We start from the raw sequence: 22,698 nt of genomic DNA, 5'->3' as shown, positions 1-22,698 counted from the left end.
AATTTCAAAACAAAATTAATAAACCTTAGATATTAATATACCAAAATAATTTGCTTCCGATGTAGAATTACCTAAATTATTGGCTCATGATCTAATATTACAATTTGAGTTACTACAACTGCAGCTTCTGGAAGCTTCTGCTTGCTGCTCATTTTCTCCGCATATTTGTACTTTACATACACTCCCATTTGAATCACTCCAAAACTGAACCCTACCACATTTGGAACCTATACATATATAAACATTAAAATATTTGCAAATATAAATATTACTATAAATAGATATGGATATGAGCTTACTGCAACGTTGTAATCATTGATTAGAAGCCCATAAAAAAACCACATGACGGCGCTAAGTGTAAGGAATAGTGAGAGAAGAAATGGCATGTATTCAACACTCTTGCTTTGTATCACCTTTTTCTGCAATTGCAAACATTAATTATTTATACATCAAATTAATTAATTAAATATATTCAGACTATTTATGTAAATATGCTGACCAGAATACACAATGGGGCAACGAACACACACAGGGAGAAGACCAGGCAAATCCACCCAACCACCGGGGCACGCTGAGGCGGCTTCACCAGGTAAATGGTCAACGCGACGATGAATCCGAATCCACAAATTATAAGGAGCACGAGCATCTTTAGGGTTTGTACCTGCATTTCAATTGTAAATATGACTCTACATAATAAGGCAAATTGTCGGAAAAATCATAAAATTCGGCCAATTTTGATCCATTTGACTAGAAAAAAAATTATGAAGTTTTAACATTGTTCACAACTGTCCCACAAAATTTGATTTTGATGAAAATCATATCTGCGATAGATGAAAAAAATTGGGTTTTTATCTCCAACTGAAGAATTTTTGTATTTAGAATCTTCATCAGTTTAACAACACTCAGCCACATCATCAATTGGAGACACTTATGAGCGACATCAATACATGCAAGAGACCTAATATCTCAACATAAGATAACTGCGAATAATGACTTTATGATTTTTTTTCCGGACGATTTTTAAAGTTGCTGGAAAGACCAGAATGTGGCCAAATTTGATGATTTTTTCGACAATTTTCCCACTATATATATCATTATTGGAGAATCGAAACAAATAGAAAAATTACCCTGGCCTTGTTCGGGGCGTAGAAGAGATAGAAGCAAACATAAATTGTCTCAATGAAACAGCCAAATGCATTTATGGTAAGGATAAGAGTGGCATTGGATGACTTGAGAAGTGCATAGAAAATCCACAGCATCGAGCTAAACAATGCCACCACATAAGGGAGTGATTGATATCCTTCACTTGTTTTCTTCTTGTAAATTGAATAGAATGTTGGTCTGCAATTCACCATTGCTTAATATTAATTCAACATATATCTATTAACTAACAATTACTACAAAATAATAAAAATCAAGTTAGTATAATAAACTTACATTGGAGAAAGAAACACCATGAACGACACAATATTACCTGAAAATGACAAAAAGTGATTGATCTAAGTAATTAATCAATATCCACTTAATGAACCATGGATGATTTTCTTGGCTTTCCATTCTTATAACTTTCTTGGTTCATTACCCTAAATAGTACTACTATTATATAATCAAAGAGATAAAACACAGATATATATACCAAGTAGTCCAAATGCTAAAGCCCATTGCCAAGAGAAACCTGCCATCATATATATCTGTCTTGAAAATTATGATGCAAATCTAAAAAGAAATATTTTGTAGCTATCTTATACATACATATGAATTATTTCAACACCTATTTATAAGCCTAGAATTAAATTATACACAGGACACAAGTTCCAAAATTCTTGAAGCTTAGCCAAATGGGATTATTTTTATATATAATTGTAAAGTGAAGCGATTAAGTGATAATGACAACCAACTTTCCTTGAGATATTAGTATAATTTTCTAGAGCTGCAATTAATTAACCTTTGCAATAATTTATAGAATTTATTTTCTGGTGCAATCAGAAAAAAGTGGATTAATAATTTGTCTCATCAGTCTCAGCAGTAATACCCAATTGTCTCTATGAAATAAAAATAAAATACTCTCAAAAGGGAGATGTCGTCTTGCTCTTGAATGATCACCTAGTGTAGTAGAAATGCTCCAAAATTAGGGAAAAATCATTTTTTCAATAAAAAAGGAAAGAGAGGAGGATATATCTTATCTAGGATTGGTTTGTTTCATAATTAATTAATTACTACTTGAATTTTCACAATTAAATGAGCTCTAATTTCGGATCGATAATTTAATTTCAAGAATAGCTAAACTTTTCGAATGTTATTATGGAATATACTAGTATGTGTTTTGTGTTTAGAAATGTGACTAGCTAAGTTTTACTTTGGTTTTGGATATGTATCATCTACTACTATATAATTAAGTTTTGTTTTAGTCTGAGAGATGAAATTTGTAATCTATCTTATTTTCTTGGGCTAGATATAAGTATAAATTTGACTTTTGCGGCGAATTTTGTATTTTATTGGTTGGTAGCTTCCCTTGTACGTGTGTGCTGTATATATCTTAATTTCAATAATTTATAGTACTGCATCTGCAATGTCATTGCATTATAATCTAATTATATCTCAATCATTCCTTGACAGTATAAATTTATAATTTGTACCTACAAATGTTATTTTTGTAAAGAACAATGTAATAGCGGCTTATTTTATTTATACCATCTTCTATTAAATACTCTTCTTATATGTATTTATTTTAAAATGTTTTTATTAAACGACTTACATCAATGTTTTTCTTTTCTTTTTTACTTGTAAAGATGCCAATATTTTGATGCGTTAATAATCAAATTTTTTAACGTGCTATTTCTATTTCACTTTTTCAACTTGTATCAACATATTAGCGAAATTTAACTTCAAACAATGGAAGCGTGACGACTTCTTCCCAAAAACAAAAGTTATTACTATGAATTAATTAGTACGTTAAAAATATGGAATATAATTGATACAATTGCTAAAATTAGAAATAAATTACTAATACACTTCTAAATTGAAAATAAATTATTAAAACTTAGATAGATTCATAGATTCGATCTTTGACCATAGAGATGTTTGAATAGATATAAATTGGTGCTATCCGATTTTGCAAAATCTCTTTCCCAATTTACCCGTATTTTGTATGTTTGCTCTTATTGTGGAATCTAGCAAGACACTAGTTCTTCTTCTTCTTCTTAATATTTACCAGCAGACCAAATAATTGTTTCTCATACTGATTTATTTGTATCTTGAAATGAAAAATAAGAGAATTGATCCAAAAATTTAAGATTTGCTACTAAAAATATGGATCAATCCCCGAACCATAGTTAGTGATGGACAAATCTTATGCACTCAACTATAAAATATACTACTAAAATAAAATAAAGAAGGACAATATTTGGTGTAAGATGGGATGAATGATATGTGGCGCAGGGAATGATGTATTAGTGTTATTCGTCAATTTACTATTCTAAATTATTACAGGTTGAGCCTCCACGTTGTATCTATATTTAGACAATAGGCTTGTCAATTTCAATTCGAGTTTCGCTCACTTATTATGTTATTTTGATGATTGGTAGACAATTAATCCCTTTTAAATATAATAAATTGATTAAATATAAATTTTAGAAAATAAAACAATCAAACATGCTCGAAATTTATTCATTCATTTAAAGTAAATAATAAATTAATTTGAATTATTTTCATTATAGGAGTATATGTTATGGTACCTACCACCTAAACTACAAATCAAGAATGCGTGAATGTCCAAAAATAGTGTGTATATTGATATTTTCTTTGTATAATTTTGTAAGTTTGACTGATCATTAAATCTTTTCTTCAGCAATTAATAAACGCAATAACTCTGGTAAACGCAATAAATTTGGTACAATTTGGGTGATTTTTAAAAAAGTGTAGGTTTGACTGCTTTTTTTTAAAAGATGACCTACATGCAACATAGTATTATACGTATTTGATTTTTATTATATTTAATAAGTGAATCTCATCTTCTAATAATTTAGTTCACTTACGATTTTATTATTAAGTAACATATAAAAATAAAATTTACATTTTAATAATTTTACTTGTGTTTATTCACTTTTCTTAAAACTCATGTTAATCTCAAATTGGTCAATAAATGGAAGACAAGGTGAGAGTAGTAATTAATAAAGATTAATTGAGATTTTAACTCTTTCAAAAGGTATAACTAGACAGGCTATCAAAGGAGTGTTATGATATTTTTTTAAAATAGCTTACATAAAGAACACTTAATACTTATAAAATTAAAAACAGGCGGTGAAAATTTCGTATACAACTTGTAGGATTGGAAAGATTCTAGTATAATACTTTTCCCCCATTAAAATATAGGGAGTACTACAATAGATTCAATACAGACTTCACAGTTAAGATTCCTACTACTATTCCCCCATTAAAGTGGAGTATTGGAATTGCAAAACAATATGATTCGTTTTTTTCTTTAATATTTGGTTAATTAACTTTCACTTCAATATTCACATTACAACATCAACTAATATTATATGTGAATAAATTATAATTATATTACATGTTTTCGAAGTTCGTCACTTCCTATTATGTTTCGCTTATAATAATTATATTCATTCAATTATATTATTAACCGTTTGATAAGAAAGGTGGGACATGAAAAGATATGTAAAACAAGATAAGAAATACGAGCTTCATGTCAAGATAAGCAGTGATAAGATTTTTTCGTTATTGTTTGATAGAAAAGAAATTATCTAAATTTATATAGTAGTACTTATTAAATAACAGTGGCTTAACTTGATAAATTGGTGGGTTACATAAACATGGTTAAAGTTAATATTAACTTTGGTAAAATTGCATAATTCTCTAGAGTAGTGATATAGGGCAAGTGCCCATTAAGTACATAACTAGAGAACAAATTATAGCCACAAGATCAAGAAAATCAAGGGCTAGATTAAATAAGCAAGGGTTATTTTTCGTAGTTCATTATATACACAATTTACTTCAGCGGGGGTATTTATGTAATTTCATAATTAGGGTAAAAAATCAAAATTCCCAAAATTTTACTCTCCCGCTTTGAGTCTTCCGCTGTAAGCTACTTCTCTCTCAAAATTTCTCTCACAAAACCCTACGACCGACGACAAATCTTCATCTTCACCACTCATCTCCAGCCATCTACGACTGAAATCGACGACATCTGTTCAGCATTTGTACCATTAAGCATCTACATCGAATCCACATTTACAAAATGGTTGATACTCGAAAATCTTCAACGGAAAATTCTAGCCGCCATTTGCGTTCTGGCCAAAATTCTGGTGAAGGTAATACACATCTGAAGCTTTTCAAAGTTCTTACTCTTAATTTATTTCATTAAGTTCATCTCATTCCTAACTTCGATTCTGATTTTTGTCAAAATAGTACAAAAATCGACTCGCAAGCAGCCGGCTATCAAACAAGCAACTCGGAACCTCGATGCAGATGCTGGAAACAAAATTCCAGATCCTGATGGTAAAACCTAGGAATTAAATTTGTAAAATGAAGAAATAAATTATGATAATGAGGTAACAGAGTATTCCAAGTGAACTTTCTATAATTGTAGATGATATGTTGTATATTGATATTGTGTTTCTTATTAATGTGTTTAGGATTTTTGGATTAAACATAATTGTTGTGTTCTTCATTAAAATGAACTACATATTCTTTTTAATGAAGTAGTAAATTGATAAGATGAAGTAATACATTATGATAATGAAGTAATATAAATGATTTGTTTATACAGTAAGGTTTATTACTAAAATGAAGTAATAAAACATGATAATGAAGTAATAGTCTATAAATATGAAGTATATGTTTACTGTTTTGTATGAATTTAGGATTTATAATTAAAATTAACTGTTGCATTGTTTGCATATTCAAATGAACTACATATTTTATATGATGAGGTAATGCAACTGATCTGTTTTCCTATTAACTATAATATAGTTGTTATGGAGTATTGAATTCATATAATGAAGTAATAAGTTATGATAATGAAGTTGCTGGGGTTTGGAGCCCCTTGTACAGTGGAAGACTTGTACAAAATAAATAAATCAGACGTGGGATCTATTTGACCGATTATGCGATTAATCAATTCACATGTTAAACAAATAATTGCATACTAGAACGCAAATAATTCATGCTCATGGAAAGTAAATCTTAAACATGATTTCTACGGTTTAGAGTTACCGATTTGATTCTCCAAAGAATCGTCGATTGCTCGCGCCTTCTCCACGTGATGATCTTCAATACTAGACCAGAGATCTTCTCTCTGGTTCCCGAACTGTATCTCGATATCAGGGTGGGCTGATCTTATCAAAATACTAGGACTTAAATAAAGAAGACAGAAGAAATCCTTTTGGGAAAAGGTGAAGAATTTGAAATCCTCCACAGCTGGAGAGTTCAAAATTTTCGAAAATTTTGAGAATAAAAATTGTGATTATTCTGTCTCCTTTATTCTCCTATTTATATTAAGTTCCTTTTGGGCCCAGACAGGGATCTATGGAAGGTTTTGGATATGGGCTCGCCCAATTAGCTTTTTACTAATTAAATTGAACCCACAATTTAATACAAGCTTATATTGGAATATTACGAGCAGCCACTACAGAAGTAATATTGAACTCTCCCCATCCAAATCCGAAATTACAAGTAATCCGGGTTTCCACTTTTATTATTTATTTCCCGCGCTTAAGATATAAATGTCCATTAATTAATTAATGTCTGCTATGGACTTAATTAATTAATATCTTATTAATTCCAAGAGTGGACTTAGCAAGAAACATTTATTTATTATTCATAGAGTAATAAAACTCCAACTGGTCCAGTTTTCCAAATAATAAAACCTTGTTCGAGCTCCTCTTGAGGACATTATCAAATGAGACTCACCTCACGCACGTTTCAACATAATAGCAATCCTAGCATCGCTAGATATTAATCACCACTACCCAATATATCAGGATTATTGGGTTGCGAAAAACCCGCACCATTTGATAAGTCAAAGTAGTGCATAATCAATACCGTATGATCAATGCTAACATATGTAGATTAAGAAATAGTATTTTATCAAGACCTAGTCTTTCAGTAGATAGCACAAAGACACGTCTTGTTGTTAGATCCATTCAGTGCTATATCACACCAATGTCATCTTATTTCAGTAAGGCTTAGAAATATGCGGACTGACATTGCAACCTTTCACGATAGGTAGCCAAAGCCTATCTAGGTTGTGAAATTCTTTTTTTTCTTTTGCAAAGCATTGCATAGATCTGACCATGTTACCTTAAAGTGGACGACGCCCACAACCGGTCTACTAAGCAAAAGACTTAGATTTTGTTTACTTCTTATGCATTTAAATGTTTGTAAAACATCTTATAAATGCACAAGCAAACACAATGTAATAATAATAGTGATTCTATTCGTGCGGAACTGCTCGAATAATACTGAATCGGGTTTAAAAGTGGATTGTAGAGTTTTACGTATACAAGCAAGATTCTATTCGTGCGAAACTTGCTCGAAACATGCTTTTCAGTATAACAAACCTAACAGAAGTATCATATTAAACTATCTATAATTATATTAAATGAGGCAACAGAGTATTCCAAGTGAACAATCTATAATTGTGGATGATATGTTGTATATTAATTATGTGTTTGTTATGTATAGGTAAAAATTCCTCTCCAACTAGGAAAAAAGCAAGTAGTTCTCCTCAAATCCCTACTGAAATCCCTACTACAAAAGGTAAAAAATGAATTGATATTTAATGTGTACTTAATGAATTAACATAGTATTCCAAGTGAACTATCTATAATTGTGGATGATATGTTGTATATTAGTTGTTGTGAAGTATTGAATTCATATAATGAAGTAATAAGTTATACAGTAGGTTTTATTACTAAAATGAAGTAATAGTCTATAAATATGAATTATATGTTTACTGTTTTGTATGAGTTTAGGATTTAGAATTTAAATTAACTGGCATTGTTTGCATATTCAAATGAACTACATATTTTATGTGATGAGGTAATGCAACTGATCTGTTTTCCTATTAACTATAATCTAGTTGTTGTGAAGTATTGAATTCATATAATGAAGTAATAAGTTATGATAATGAAGTAATATAAAGTGAAAAATCATATTAAATGAGGTAACAGAGTATTCCAAGTGAACTATCTATAATTGTGGATGATATATTGTGTATTAATTCTGTGTTTGTTATGTATAGGTAAAACTTCCTCTTCAACTAGGAAGAAAACAAGTAGTTCTCTTCAAATCCCTACTGAAATCCCTGTTGCAATAGGTTAAAAATTAATTGATATTTAATGTGTACTTAATGAATTAACATAGTATTCTTCCAAGTGAACTATCTATAATTGTGGATGATATGTTGTATATTAGTTGTTGTGAAGTATTGAATTCATATAATGAAGTAATAAGTTATACAGTAGGTTTTATTACTAAAATGAAGTAATAAAACATTACAATGAAGTAAATGACTCTAAAAATGAAGTAAGTATATGTTTACTGTTTTGTATGAGTTTAGGATTTAGAACTAAAATTAACTGCTGCATTGTTTGCATATTCAAATGAACTACATATTTTATGTGATGAGGTAATGCAACTGATATGTTTTCCTATTAACTACTCCCTCTGTCCCACCAGAAATGAAACGTTTTCCTTTTTGGATTGTCCCATTAAAAATGAAACGTTTCTTAAAATAGAAATAACTCTATCTCTACTTTTCCCTCTTTCTTACTTTACTCTCTCTTCTTTAACTCACAAAATACTACATAAAATCCTGTGCCGAAAAGCAAACGTTTCATATTTATTGGGACGGAGGGAGTATAATCTAGTTGTTGTGTAGTATTGAATTCATATAATGAAGTAATAAGTTATGATAATTAAGTAATATAAAGTGAAAAATCATATTAAATGAGGTAACAGAGTATTCCAAGTGAACTATCTATAATTATATATGAAGTAGTAAATTGATATAATGAAGTTAGTTGTGTCTTATGTATTCACACACTTTATTCTAAGTGAACTATCTATAATTGTATATGATATGTTGCAAATTACTTAGGCAAGTACTTCATTCATACACTTTATTACTTTATTCATGTTCCCTGTTACAGACTCTAATGAAGTAATAGAACATTATAATGAAGTAACAGACTCTAATTATGAACTACCTATTTACTGTATTCAAGTAATATAAATGCTATGTTAATACAATAGGGTTTATTACTAAAATGAAGTAATATAACATTATAATGAAGTATCAGACTCTAAAAATGAAGTAATATAAAGTGAAAATCATAATAAATGAGGTAACATAGTATTCCAAGTGAATTATCTATAATTGTGGATGATATGTTGTATATTAATTCTGTGTTTGTTATGTATAGATAAAAATTCCTCTGCAACTAGCAAGAATGCAAGTAGTTCTGAAATCCCTGCTACCAAAAGTAAAAAATGAAATTAAAGCATAGATGAATGAAGTATTGAATTCATATGATTAAGTAAGATCTTGATCATTATCTAATTTTTAATGTGTTGTGTACTTTTTATATAGCCAAAGGTTCATCTGTAGAGAAATTGGATGCAGCTAAAGGCCTCAAAAATTCTGTTCTGGAAGGTAAAAAGTGAAGTCTAAGCTATTTTTGTTTTGAAATAATAAATTGACATGGTGTAGTTAACTAGTATTATTAATTGTATTTATTAATGATGATGCTGATGCAGGGGACAAGAAATTGAAGGCTATAGAGGAAATCATTACGCCCATTGAGAAGCTTCAAGGTTAAATTCCAAAAGTGCCATTATGGTTTGATGTAATACAACATGTAATTTAATTCATTGACTAAAATAGTCCACTTTTTTCAGAAATGATGAATCTGAAGCAAGCATATGGTGGTAATGACTGTATTGATGAAAGGAGGACAAAAGATAAGCATGATAAGCTGTCAAATACAGAGAACCAAGGTTCGTTTTAAAATAAATTTTAGTTGCAATGACCTAAATAAGTTAACTGATGAACTAAATAATTTTACTTGCATATGTTAGGCACAAAGAGAATCAGGGAAACAAAAGGTGCTTTACCTGGTGGGGTACAGACAGATAAGAATAAGGAGAAACGAAGAAAGAAGATTGTTAACAAAGTTGCAGAATCGGCAAATATAGAAGGGAATGATGCTAAAAAGGGACAAGAGAAAGGTAAAAAGTTTGCTCGTAATGATGCTAAAGAAGATGCCAGTAGACCTTCTGTCCAGAGAGTCCTATGTCTTAAGAGAAGACTTAGGAAATTTGTTGAAGCGATTGAATCGCTTAATGATGATCAAAGAGATGTTGTAGAAGATATGGGGTTTGGAAGTCTTTTGCACTTCAACTTGAACTATATCCCAGCGAAGCTCGCATTTGAGATTCTTGATCATTTTGATCAAGATACATGCGGTGTAGTATACCAACGTGGTATACTACATATTGGGCATGATGATGTGCGGGCTACCTTGGGGTTGCCAAATGGTGGTTTGAGGTAGGGGTGAGAAAAATAACCGAAAACCGAATATCCGAACCGAACCAAACCGAAATTTTGAAATTCGGTTCGGTTTTTTCGGTTTTTCGGTTCGGTTCGGTTCGGTTTTAAAAATACAAAAATTTTGGTTTTTCGGTTCGGTTCGGTTTGGGCGAAAAAAAAACTGAAAAACCGAATTATATTTAAAATATATTATTATATATTTTTATCCTATTAATTTAGTATTATATCCTCCGTCCCACTTAAAATGAAACATTTGGAAATCGGCACGAGATTTTATGTAGTGTTGTTTTGTGAGTTAAAGAAGGGAAAGTAAAGTAAGAGAGATGAAAAAGTAGAGATAGAGTTATTTCCATTTTAGGAAACGTTTCATTTTTAATGGGACAAAAAAAAAGGAAAACGTTTCATTTTTAATGGGCCGGAGGGAGTATATAATATATATTCTTTTAATATATTTTTATATAGAGTGAACTGCATAAAAGGGCCCTAACTTTTCGGCTTGTTGCACCGGTGACCCCTAACAAAAAAAAATCCCACCACAGGGGTCTAACAAAATATACAATCACAAATCAGGTTTTTCTGGACGATAACACTCTCAGGCCCTAAAAGGGCATTCTCGCCTATTTACTGATGTCGCCTCTGCAGATGGTCTGCATGCACCTGACATCCTACCAATTATGTGATTGAAATGTCATGTCTTCTCTCTTCTCTTCTAGAAGATATAGGCTTCTATGTGTTGACATGTGTAGACAATTTTTATTACATCAATTGATTAATTATTTAATCTAGATTTGTACACCTATTTATTATGCACTTGTCGTAATAATCTAGTCTCACCACAACAGATTTTCCATGATTTTAAACCTTTTTTTTGTTTCAATTTACAAATTTTAAAATTGAACTATCTACCTACCATATAGTTTGAGAATTAAGTGGCATCTTTATTCCACTCACAATTAACTTTTCCACTAGTAATTAACTTTTCCACTAGTTATGTTAATTGAATTATTAAAATTTATGTAAATAAAAAGATGAAAAATAGTATTAGAATCATAAAGTAAGCGAGCTACTGAGCGAGTAGTTATATGGAATATATAGTATTTGGTATTATGATGAATATTTCTTACTCCATCTAATTATATTTATTGATAATAAGTAGCGCCAAAACAAGTACAGTAGTAAAAAAATAAATATGGGGAGAGTTGAGTTACAATCAATACAATCTTTATCAATATATTATGCATTTGTAGGTCCTAAAAAAAGAGAAATGCTACTGCCATTGTCAGTGGCATAATTAGAGCTCCACCTTGTAAATCTTAATGGCTGGGTAATGTATGCTAACGCACAATTATTCTAATATCTATACCATTACTTTATGTTGATATGATTATTATGATGAATAATTACGAGCATTATAATAAAATGGATAAGGCTAATCTAGATTAGTGGGTGGACGTCCAAATTTGTTGGTGAAAGTACGATTTATTTTTAAGCATATACACTAAAGGGTGGTGTATACAGGTAAAATACGTATTGTGATTCAATAGACATAAATCCAATGTTGCATCAAATGTAAAACACAAAAACAGAGAGAAATTATTTAAAAGAACTTTTCTTATTAGATAGAAAATTTACTATATATAGCTGTATGATTTTTGACATCTCTTGCACACTAGCCTGTAGTTATAGAGTAGGTGGGCAGAGTTCTGCAGGTTTGAGGGATAAAGAGACAAAATTGTCCTTCAAGCCATTAGGACATTTTCGTCCGAAAAATGGCAAAATATGCAAGGTTTGTGATTGTATACTTTGTTAGACCCCTGTGGTGAGATTTTTTTTTGTTAGAGGTCACCGGTGCAACAAGCCGAAAAGTTAGGGTCCTTTTATGCAGTTCGCTCTTTTATATAATAAATATTATATATATTATATTAATTTTATATTATATATATTTATATTCTATTATATAAAATAAAATAAATTAGATGTATTAAAATATACTATTTTTTTCGGTTTTTCGGTTTTGTTTTGAAATTTTGGTTTTTTCGGTTTGGTTCAGTTTTTTAAGTTCGGTTTTCGGTTTTTCGGTTCGGTTCGGTTTCAATTTTAGCCTAAATTCGGTTTTTCGAGTTCGGTTCGGTTTGGGCGAAAAACCGAACCGAAACCCGAATGCACACCCCTAGTTTGAGGTTAGAGCATAATGGACGTCAAACAACCAACAAGTTCATAAACGAGATTGCAGAATCTGGCGGTCGAAAGAGGTCTACAATGGGTGCAGATATGCTTACAGAAAAGATGTTAAGCGATGTCCATGGAGGGGAGAAGTTCAGGAAGATATTCCTGATTTTGGTTGATACAATCTTGATCAACCCTAAGGGAGATGGATACTTGCGCACGCAAATTGAAGGGGTCATCCATGACATTATCAAGGAATACAACTGGTGTGGCTATGTCATTGATAGCTTACTCAAGGCCTATAATACCTGGGCTCAAAACAAGGACACACCATTCACTGACCCAATTTCATTTCTGGTGGTAAGTTTTAAATTCAAAAATTTATTAATCTTGAATAAATATGTTTTAAATATGAACTTTACTAATGATAGCTTTCATTTTGTAGCCATGTTATATTGATAGGATTATGCTTCGATCGAGGCATGTTACCCGAACATTCCCAACCATTAAGGGCTGGACAAGCACGTTAATCCACCAACGCCAAAAAATGGAGCTTGAGCCCGGGTCGTTCGGTAGAGGCATTGAGGAGCCAATCTTTGACCCCCGAAGAAGCTACCTGTCTGAAGAGGTTGTCAAGGTCAATATTGCGTCCTCCTCTGGGGCAAAGCCCAAAGATATCTTTAAGACAACCCAACGTAGAACTACCGTTATCACACTTATGGGAAAGGCTGCTGATGTCCTCGGGGAACTGATGAAGGAGTTGAAAGATAGTGCAGATGAGCTAAAGAATGATGGGTGCTCTAAAGTTGCAGCCAAATGCACAATGAAGATGATGGGGTTGAATGAGACGGAGCCGGAAGAAGATGCCAATGATGTCCAGTCCATGTCTCAAGCAATGGAAGAAGATGACCTCGACAATCCCGAGTTTCTTGAGGCTGTAGAAAAAGTAATGAGGGTGGTTGAACAAAGAAAGAAATGGCAAACAGAAGGGCCATCGTTTGATCTAGGATTAGAGTTTCATGAAAGAAACGTAAGTTGATGATGGGTTGCGTCGTGATGTTGTGCTTGGAGTTTTGTGTTATTGGGATGTAATTTATAAAACACATTAGTATGACATATATTTGGGATGAACTAAACTTTTTTGTTGTATTATATGGTTTTTGTAACTAACTGACTTTCTCCATTTTGGGGTTTTAAAATGAAGAGTACTTGTTCATTGGGTTTTGTTTGTATTGATGTTTATTATATACAGGTTAATACTACACCAACAAGGGACATAGATCCCGGAAGCTACATCTTTGAGGTTGTGCAATTCATGCATGTCCAAGATTTGGACAAGGTAAGAAGCTGTCTCTTATTGATTCTGCATGAAGTAATATTTAGTTGTGATAAAGTAAACATCTCATTGAATGACTATCTAATTATATAATATTACTGGCAGAATATTCCACCATCAATCTTCAATGTTGATGCTGGACTTAAACTTAGAAGCTAATCTAGTGGCAGAGGTAATATTACAATAGCTAGAAGTATGCCTCCTATATGATGAAGTAAATTGTCCTTGAAATGAATCATTTTATGAATGGACGTATTGCAACTATCAGGATTTTAATACGCCGTGTGTAGTTCAACATGGAGAAAATATGAGATCGTATACAGATGATGAGCTAAAAGATGATGGAGCAAAGGTATAAATTTATTCTGGATGAAGTAAAAATCTCACTAAATGAACTATTTAATTATATAATTATTCATTCTGGATGAAGTAATATTTAGTTGTGATGAAGTAAACATCTTAATGAATGAACTATCTGATTATATAATACTAATGGCAGAATATTCCACCATTAATCTTCAATCTTGATGCTGGACTTAGAGGAAACTTAGAAGTTAATCTAGTGGCAGAGGTAATACTACAATAGTTAGAAGTATGCCTCCTATATGATGAAGTAAATTGTCCTTGAATGAATCATTTTTTGAATGGACGTATTGCAACTACCAGGATTTTAATGCGCCGTGTGTAGTTCAACATGGAGCAAATATGAGATCGCATAAAGATAATGAGCCAAAAGATGGAGCAAAGGTATAAATTTATTCTGGATGAAGTAATACTTAATTGTGATGAAGTAAAAATCTCACTGAATGAACTATCTAATTATATAATTATTCATTCTGCATGAAGTAATATTTAGTTGTGATGAAGTAAACATCTTACTGAATGAACTATCTGATTATATAATACTACTGGCAGAATATTCCACCATCAATCTTCAATGTTGATGCTGGACTTAGGGGAAACTTAGAAGCTAATCTAGTGACAAAGGTAATATTACAATAGCTAGAAGTATGCCTCATATATGATGAAGTAAATTGTCCTTGAAATGAATCATTTTTTGAATGGACGTATTGCCACTACCACGATTTTAATACACTGTGTGTAGTTCAACATGAAGCAAATATGAGATTGCATACAGATGATGGAGGAAAGGTATAAATTTATTTATTCTGGATGAAGTAATATTTAGTTGTGATGAAGTAAAAATATCACTGAATGAACTATCTAATTACATAATACTTCATTATTAATATGATACACTACATCATGGAAAAACTTATATCTATATTTTGGTGAATAGAATGTTAATGTCGCTACGGAAATACATTCAGTTATTGATGCTTACAAGGATATAGACATTGATGATGATTTCATGGATAATGGTCCTCTAGTTGGTAAGCCGGTGGGGACTGAGATCATTGTTTACAATGCTAACAAGGTAATCATGTGCAAATTAAGAATATAATAATATATAATCTGAAGTTTGTCTTGTGGTTAATATATAATGTGTTACAAGTGATTTATTTATTGCAAACAATAGATCAAAACTTTGAAGGGTCGAATGGAGGTACGTACTAGAGCAGAGAAAACTGTTTCTCATGCATTGCGATCTCCATTCGCTAACAGACCAGTTAAGATTACAAACAAGCTCAGTAAAGATGAGAAAGAATCATATTACTGGATTCTTGTAACACATGAAAGAGACGGGTATGATTTCTAATATTGTTTTCTAATAGTATATCACACCATTAACATATCCAACAATAGAATGTGAAATTCTAACATGTTTTATATAATGTGCAGATTTGTACTTGTTTATGACGACGATGTTGTGAAAGTTACAAAGATGAAAATGTGTTATTTGATACCTCGGAAATTGATTGTGGTTGGTGTTATAGATGCATGGGCTTCCTACCTCAACAACATGGAAGAAATCTGATCACCATACTCATCAAGGCGGCTATTCTTCACCACTTATCCATGTGTAAGTACAAATTATTGAAATATAATAAGATTGTATGTTATGAAGATCCTAACTACATTAATATTAATATGCAGTTGTACACCATTGTGACAAAGCCTCAATCCATGGATGTCAACACAATTATTGCAAACTTTTGTAACAACTTGGACAGAGAGGTGAAGGAAATTCCATATTTCAAATGGAAAGATGTGAACACGGTACAAGCATCATTACTTCATTAGTACTTCATTTTTACACTATATTACTTCATTTTTACACTATATTACTTCATTCATACATTTTATTACTTCATTCATTTTTCATGTTACTTCATTTTTCAGATTGTTCAGTACTTCATTTGTATACTTTATTACTTCATTCATATTGCATGTTACTTCTAGGTCTTCTTCCCCATATGTGCAAATCAACATTATTATGCTGTTTGTTTTTGCTTCAAGAGAAATGCTATTGCTATAATAGACAATTCTGCAAACGGGGATGACAACGACCTCACAATTAATTATGGTCACATTCCAGAAACATTGGTTCGTATTCTTCTCTTATGATTGAATTTTATAGCACATACATATGAATACACACAACTACAAATGCCATGTATTTGTTTTGTACATGAAGGGGTCATATTTTTGTCACTTCCTCACCAAGAATGGTCTCCACGCATATTGCAAGATCGTTTCCAACGCCAAAATGGAGAGATTGAAAATGCCATGGAGGACAGTTGATAACGTTGAAGACTTTGGAGTATTTATGATGCGGCATATGGTAACGTACAAGGGTGAACGTGAAGGTTGCTGGAATTGCGGCTTGAAGAAATCAAGTTCAGGTGTGCTTCAGAGCTTGAGGGCCAAATATTGTTCGACGCTGCTGTTAGCCGAAAACAGCCACGAAAGCTTCAACAACAAAATTGTTACATCAGCGTATTACAAAGAGGAAAGCAAACACATTGAAATTGATGTTGAGAAAATGATTGCGGCATATTTAAAGAAGAAATAATGAATCAAATTTTGTATTTTACATACATCTGTTATGAGCAATTTTGAATAAAATACCACACTTTGTAATGTTGTTCATTATTAGCCTATAATAATGGATTGGGTAACCGATTTAGTTCATTTCAGAAATCTTAGTTCATTTCAAAGATCTATTGACAAATGGAAAATATAAAGTAAGATTAATAATCTACTCCTACTATATATTTTGTCTATTCTCTTTAAGATTAATAAGACATTATAAAAACACTTCAGTCTATTCTCTTTAAGCTTGCAAAAAGTCTAAACAAGTTCAAATTCAAAAATGTAAATGAAGTAAGAAACTACATGATTGAAGTACAAAAGTAAGGGAATGAAGAACAGAAATATCCGAATAAAGTAACATTTGGAACAGAGCTACTGGAACAGAATAGAACAACCAGCCTCAACATTGGTTTTTCCTCTTTAAATGTTGTTCAGTGTTAGCCTGAAATACTGCATTGGGTACCATATTTAGTTCATTTCTGAGATCTATTGATTATTGATAAGTGATTGACAAATGGAAAATATATCAAAGTAAGATTAAGATAAACGTCATAATAAAGAACAAATAAGTCATTATAAAAACACTTCAGTCTATTCTCTTTAAGCTTGCAAAAAGTTTAAACAAATTCAAATTCAATATGTAAATGAAGAAACTACAAGACTGAAGTACAGAACTAAAGGAATGAAGAACAGAAATATCCGAATGAAGTAATAAATTTTGGAACAGAACTATTGGAACAGAACAAACTAACCAGCTTCAACATTGGTTTCTCCTCTTTTTCTTGTTCTTCTCCTCCTAAAACCAAAGTGAACTATTTCTTTCCAAATCCTCACTGCCTCTGTTTTGTCTTCTCATTCACCTTTTTGCAGTTCCTCGAATCATGGTGTCCAATCACATGACAGTTTCCACACTTTCGGCCTGGTTTCTTTGCTAACTTGATTGTTGCCTCCTTCTTTGATTTCCTCCTACTTCCACTTCCCTTTGTACTGACAACATTAGGAGGATGAACTTCAATAAAGTTTGGAACTTGTGAGCCATAGAAGTTTTCAATCAATGCTCTCTTCTCTATTGAAGACAGAACAACACCTTCTCCAAGAAGCTGCTTCTTACCTTCTTCAATAATTGCAGTAAAGTGCATTGATTTGGTCAATATTCCCTTCAATACTTTGTGCCATTTCAAAGAATAATGCATACATGTTTTTAAATGTAATCTTCTTCTCGTCTATAGCAGAGAATATTTCATGAAATCATCACAAAAATCTCCATGTATTGGCTTCACAAACTGTGACTTCAACCATCTCCATCCACGCAACTTCTCGGGTATCAACTTAACAAACTTATATTTCAACACACAAAATATATGGCTGCACAATAGACCAAGTCTCTCAAACTTTTTACATCCACACAAATAGGTGTCATCGCCAATGGAGTAAGTCACTGTCCATGAGTTTGAATCCTTGTCATTTATGTTATATACTTCATTCTCTCTATTGGTAGACACTCCTAGAGTTGCACAAGACAAAGAGAAACATGCATAAACTATCTCCTCTTGAATTGCATTAAAAGCACTACCACTATATATTGTTGATGCATGTTTCTCGATTTCCAATTTTGTTCGCAAAATAGAAACTTTTGTTGAATCATAGTATTCAAGCTTTGCGCTATTACTTCTTTGAGCCTCCAAAGCATGGTTATAGTTCATATAAAATAGCATAAGGTTAGCCCGACACTTTGAGTACCTTTTAAAGAAGCTATTCTGTGATTCGGACAAAGATGTTGTCTTTATCAACGAGCTCATCGGAAAATCACGGAAAAAGGCTGGAACCCAAAACTTTCTAGATGCAAACATTGATGAAAACCAGTCATTATTGGCCAGCCCATATCTTTCCATTATAGCATGCCAAGATTCTTCAAATGCATCGGGCTCTATCAACTCCGACCAAACACATGTATTCAATTCCTTCTTTAGTTCTTCACTACCAAGCATGTTCTTTGGCAATTTGTCAGCAACTTTATTCATTATATGCCACATGCACCACCTGTGTCTTGTATTAAGAAGAACCTCTTGATTCACTTGGATTTTACATGATTTTAGAGGGTAGTTTTACTTGGTTTTGATCATATATTGTGTACTTTAAGACATGGTTATAGCTACTTCTCTATTATGTTGGTATTTTGACCATTTTGTGAAGAATGTGTAGAAAAATGTACAAAATATGTGGATGTGCAGCTGCTCAATGTTCGAGACAGCTTATCTGGAGATTTTGAAGTCCGATTCGCATGTAATGCATACCATTCTCTTCGTCTTCGAAAGATCTTCGCGTGGATATCTTAAATGTCTCAATCGGAGTTCGGTAGAAAAAGTTATGGCCGTTTTACCAAGACTGCGCAGAGCAGTGACATAGCTGGCGACCCGCCAGGTTCACATGCAAACGAACGTGGCGACCCGCCAGCAAAACACGAAAAAAAAACGCCGTAAGCAGCTGGCGACTCGCCAGCTTCAACGCACACCCAACCTGGCGACCCGCCAGCTTCGTTCGACAGTTTATTTCGGGCCCAAAGTCAACCCTAGGTATATATATGCCTAGGAAACGCCTCCAAACACAACATACACGCCTCCTACCCCAAAAATACCACTTTTTCACCTAGAAAGAAGAGAAGAACGAGCAGAGGACGAGTATTCATCGCAAGATTGAAGACGAGGCCTCCAATCCGCCCAATCCAATTCTAGGAGTTTCTACCTTTAGTTTTATTCTTGTTCAAACAATGTTTTTGAATATTTCTTTGAATATTTCTTTGACTTTTGTGTTGAACATGAGTAGCTAAATCCTTCGTAGAGTTCTACGGGGGAGATACAATGATTCTTATGTTTAATTGATTTCCTTTTTCTATGCCTTGGCTCATGTGGTTATTTTGATTTCTTCTGTGCTTATACATTTATTTGACTGATCACCTTATAAATGCATGTGGATTTTACTACAAGAACTGAGAAGTGAGTAGTTTAATTTGAAAGAGAAGAAATTGACGTCTTTGCCAACATAATCGAGAGATTTGAGCCTTTGAATGAAGCTAAGTATCTTAGGAGCTATTAGGAGTTGTTGCCTTAGTTCTAGGAAGGAGACTTCGGTTCTAGGTAGTAATCTACAAATTATATGCTTTGAGAAAAGATATAGTTTTACCTTAGTGATAGCTTAATAACCCTTGAGACCCTTTGTTGGCATAGTTAGGAAGTTAGTTGAGCATAGGATAGTTGTTATCGATCCCGTAGGATTCTACTCTTCTCATCCTTGATCTACATTCGTTTTCTCTTATTTGCTTTAGTTCTCTATTTGTTTTTAATTGTTTTTACCTTGCTTTTAAATAGATTTAGAAAAACCAAAATTCCGATTCATCTAGATAGTAGTTGAGGTTGGTTCGTGGTAATTAGGTTGACACTCATTGTCTCTGTGGATACGATACTCTTTGCTTACTATTTGCTACATTAGCCCCGTACACTTGCGGGTATACTTTTGTTAAAAATAAGTTGAGTCACCTCTGCAATAGCAACTTTCATTCCTAAGTCTTGGTCGGTTACGATTAGCTTGGGAGCCACACCCATACATTTCACAAATTGTTTAAATAACCATGAAAAGGAGTCGGCATTTTCCTTGGACAAAAGGCCAGCAGCAAATGTCACAGGGCGACCATGATTATCCTTGCCCGTAAAAGGAGCAAATATCATGCAGTACCTACATGTTAAAATCACTATAAGACATGCAGAATATACTTTAATCACAAACACTTCACTTTAAGCACGAAATACTTCATTCTAAGCATGTTTTACTTCACTGAAATGGAAAAACAAAGCACTTTAAGCATGGATCACAAACACTTCACTATAATCAAGGAATACTTCACTCTAAGCACATTTTACTTCACTAAAACGAAAAAACAGAGCAATATAAGCATACTCAATACACTTCACTGTAAGCATATTTTAGTTCACTAAATGCTCAATATACTTCACTAAAATGAATAAAAACAGTACAATATGAGCCATGCTCAATATACTTCATTGTAAGCTTATTGTAGTTCACTAAATGCTCAATATACTTCACTGAATTGAAAAACAATACACTGTAAGCATGCAGAAATAAACAATACACTATAATCATATACTAGTTCACTATATGAACAATATATATCATTATACGCTCAATATACTTCATTGAAGTGAAAGACAGTAAACTATGAGGCATATGAATATAATTAGTGTGCACGTACCTATTTGTTGAGTATGTCGTATCAAAAGAAACAATATCACCATACAAATGATAATTTCTCTTGGCATTTGGATCACACCAAAACAAACGTGTCAGTCTATCCTTTGAGTTGACCTCAAATTCATAGGTAAATGCTGCACAAAGTTTCTTCTTCCTGCGCATCTCATTTAATAGCATTTGTGCATCAGCTCATTCCACGTATGATCTAAGGTCGCGTATGTAGTTGCGCACTTCTAAAACAGTACACCCTACATAATCTGATCCACCAAGAACTTCCTTGAGTAAGCTAAAACTTAAAATTGGACGGATATTTGCGTTAGCGCAATCAAGTATGAATTTCTGATGGACTAAATTCAAATTGCGGTTCAACTTCATAAAACGCTTATGGCGTTCCTCAACCATCTCGTGATTATGTTCTTCAACAAAACTTTGTATAACATAACCAATACCCATAAATAACTTCCAAGACACTTTAGCATTACAAAAGCACTTAATAGAAGAACGCTTGCGTTTCATCTCATGTTGTTCATTTTTTCTTTGCTTTGTACCTTCTCGGCTACACACCACATAAATCCAAGTAATGACATCTTTTTCCTTTTTCGATCCCTTCTTACGGGTGTCAAACCCAACATATCGAGCATAATTGTTGTAGAAGTCCAATGCACGATCAAGGGTCATGAAACTTTGTCCAATTTTTGGTTTCAAATCATCGGGACATTTTGGTACGTAAACCACTGTAAGAAAAATATATTTCACTGTAAGCATAAAATACTTCACTTTAATCATGTTTTACTTCACTAAATGAAAAACTAGAGCACTTTAAGCATAAATCACAAAAACTTCACTCTAACCACTGTGAGCATAAAATAGTTCACTTAATGCATAATATACTTCCCTGAAATGATAAAACAGAGCACTAAAAGCATAGATCACAAACAATTCACTATAACACTCGAATACTTCACTTTAATCATGTTTTACTTCACTAAAATGAAAAAATAGAACACTTAAAGCATGAATCACAGACACTTCACTCTAACCATGGAATACTTCACTTTAATCATGTTTTACTTCACTCTAACCATAAATCACTCATATTTCACTCTAGCACTGGAATACTTCACTTTAATTATATTTTACTTCATTCTAATGCATAATACACTTCACAAAAATGAAAACAGTTCACTAAATGCATAATATACTTCACTACAAACAATATTTACTTCACTATAAACTATATTTAATACACGATAGTACATATTTACTCACTAAAAAGCATATTTCTACACTACAACGCATATTGAGCATATTTACTTCACTGTTCGTCACATATAGTTCATTCTAACGTTTTTCACATCATACACAA

At 32.3% G+C, this 22,698-nt stretch overlaps 1 protein-coding gene across 1 annotated transcript; it reads right to left on the bottom strand.

Annotated features, from left to right (window-relative positions):
- Window positions 1–71: 71 nt before the first annotated feature.
- Window positions 72–1,722, bottom strand: LOC125193315 (bidirectional sugar transporter SWEET13-like). Its single transcript, XM_048091085.1, has 6 exons — window positions 1,637–1,722; window positions 1,438–1,474; window positions 1,128–1,341; window positions 500–661; window positions 300–419; window positions 72–227 (listed from the first exon to the last, which is right to left on the bottom strand). The coding sequence occupies exons 1-6, from the start codon at window positions 1,683–1,685 to the stop codon at window positions 72–74; spliced, it is 738 nt and encodes a 245-aa protein (XP_047947042.1). The 5' UTR covers window positions 1,686–1,722.
- Between the last annotated feature and the right edge of the window lie 20,976 nt (window positions 1,723–22,698).

The sequence above is a fragment of the Salvia hispanica genome, chromosome 1, assembly GCF_023119035.1.
Source record: "Salvia hispanica cultivar TCC Black 2014 chromosome 1, UniMelb_Shisp_WGS_1.0, whole genome shotgun sequence".
Taxonomy (NCBI): domain Eukaryota; kingdom Viridiplantae; phylum Streptophyta; class Magnoliopsida; order Lamiales; family Lamiaceae; genus Salvia; species Salvia hispanica.
The sequence above is the reverse complement of the archived record's forward strand: the minus strand, read 5'-3'. Positions and strand labels throughout refer to the sequence as shown.

Excerpts from the sequence above, each read along its gene's own strand:
- LOC125193315 (XM_048091085.1), bottom strand. The coding sequence starts at position 1,685 with ATGATGGCAGGTTTCTCTTGGCAATGGGCTTTAGCATTTGGACTACTT. Across the intron at positions 1,475-1,636 it reads TTTAGCATTTGGACTACTTG|GTAATATTGTGTCGTTCATG; the intron begins GTATATATATCT and ends TGTCATTTTCAG. Across the intron at positions 420-499 it reads TTGCCCCATTGTGTATTCTG|AAAAAGGTGATACAAAGCAA; the intron begins GTCAGCATATTT and ends TTGCAATTGCAG.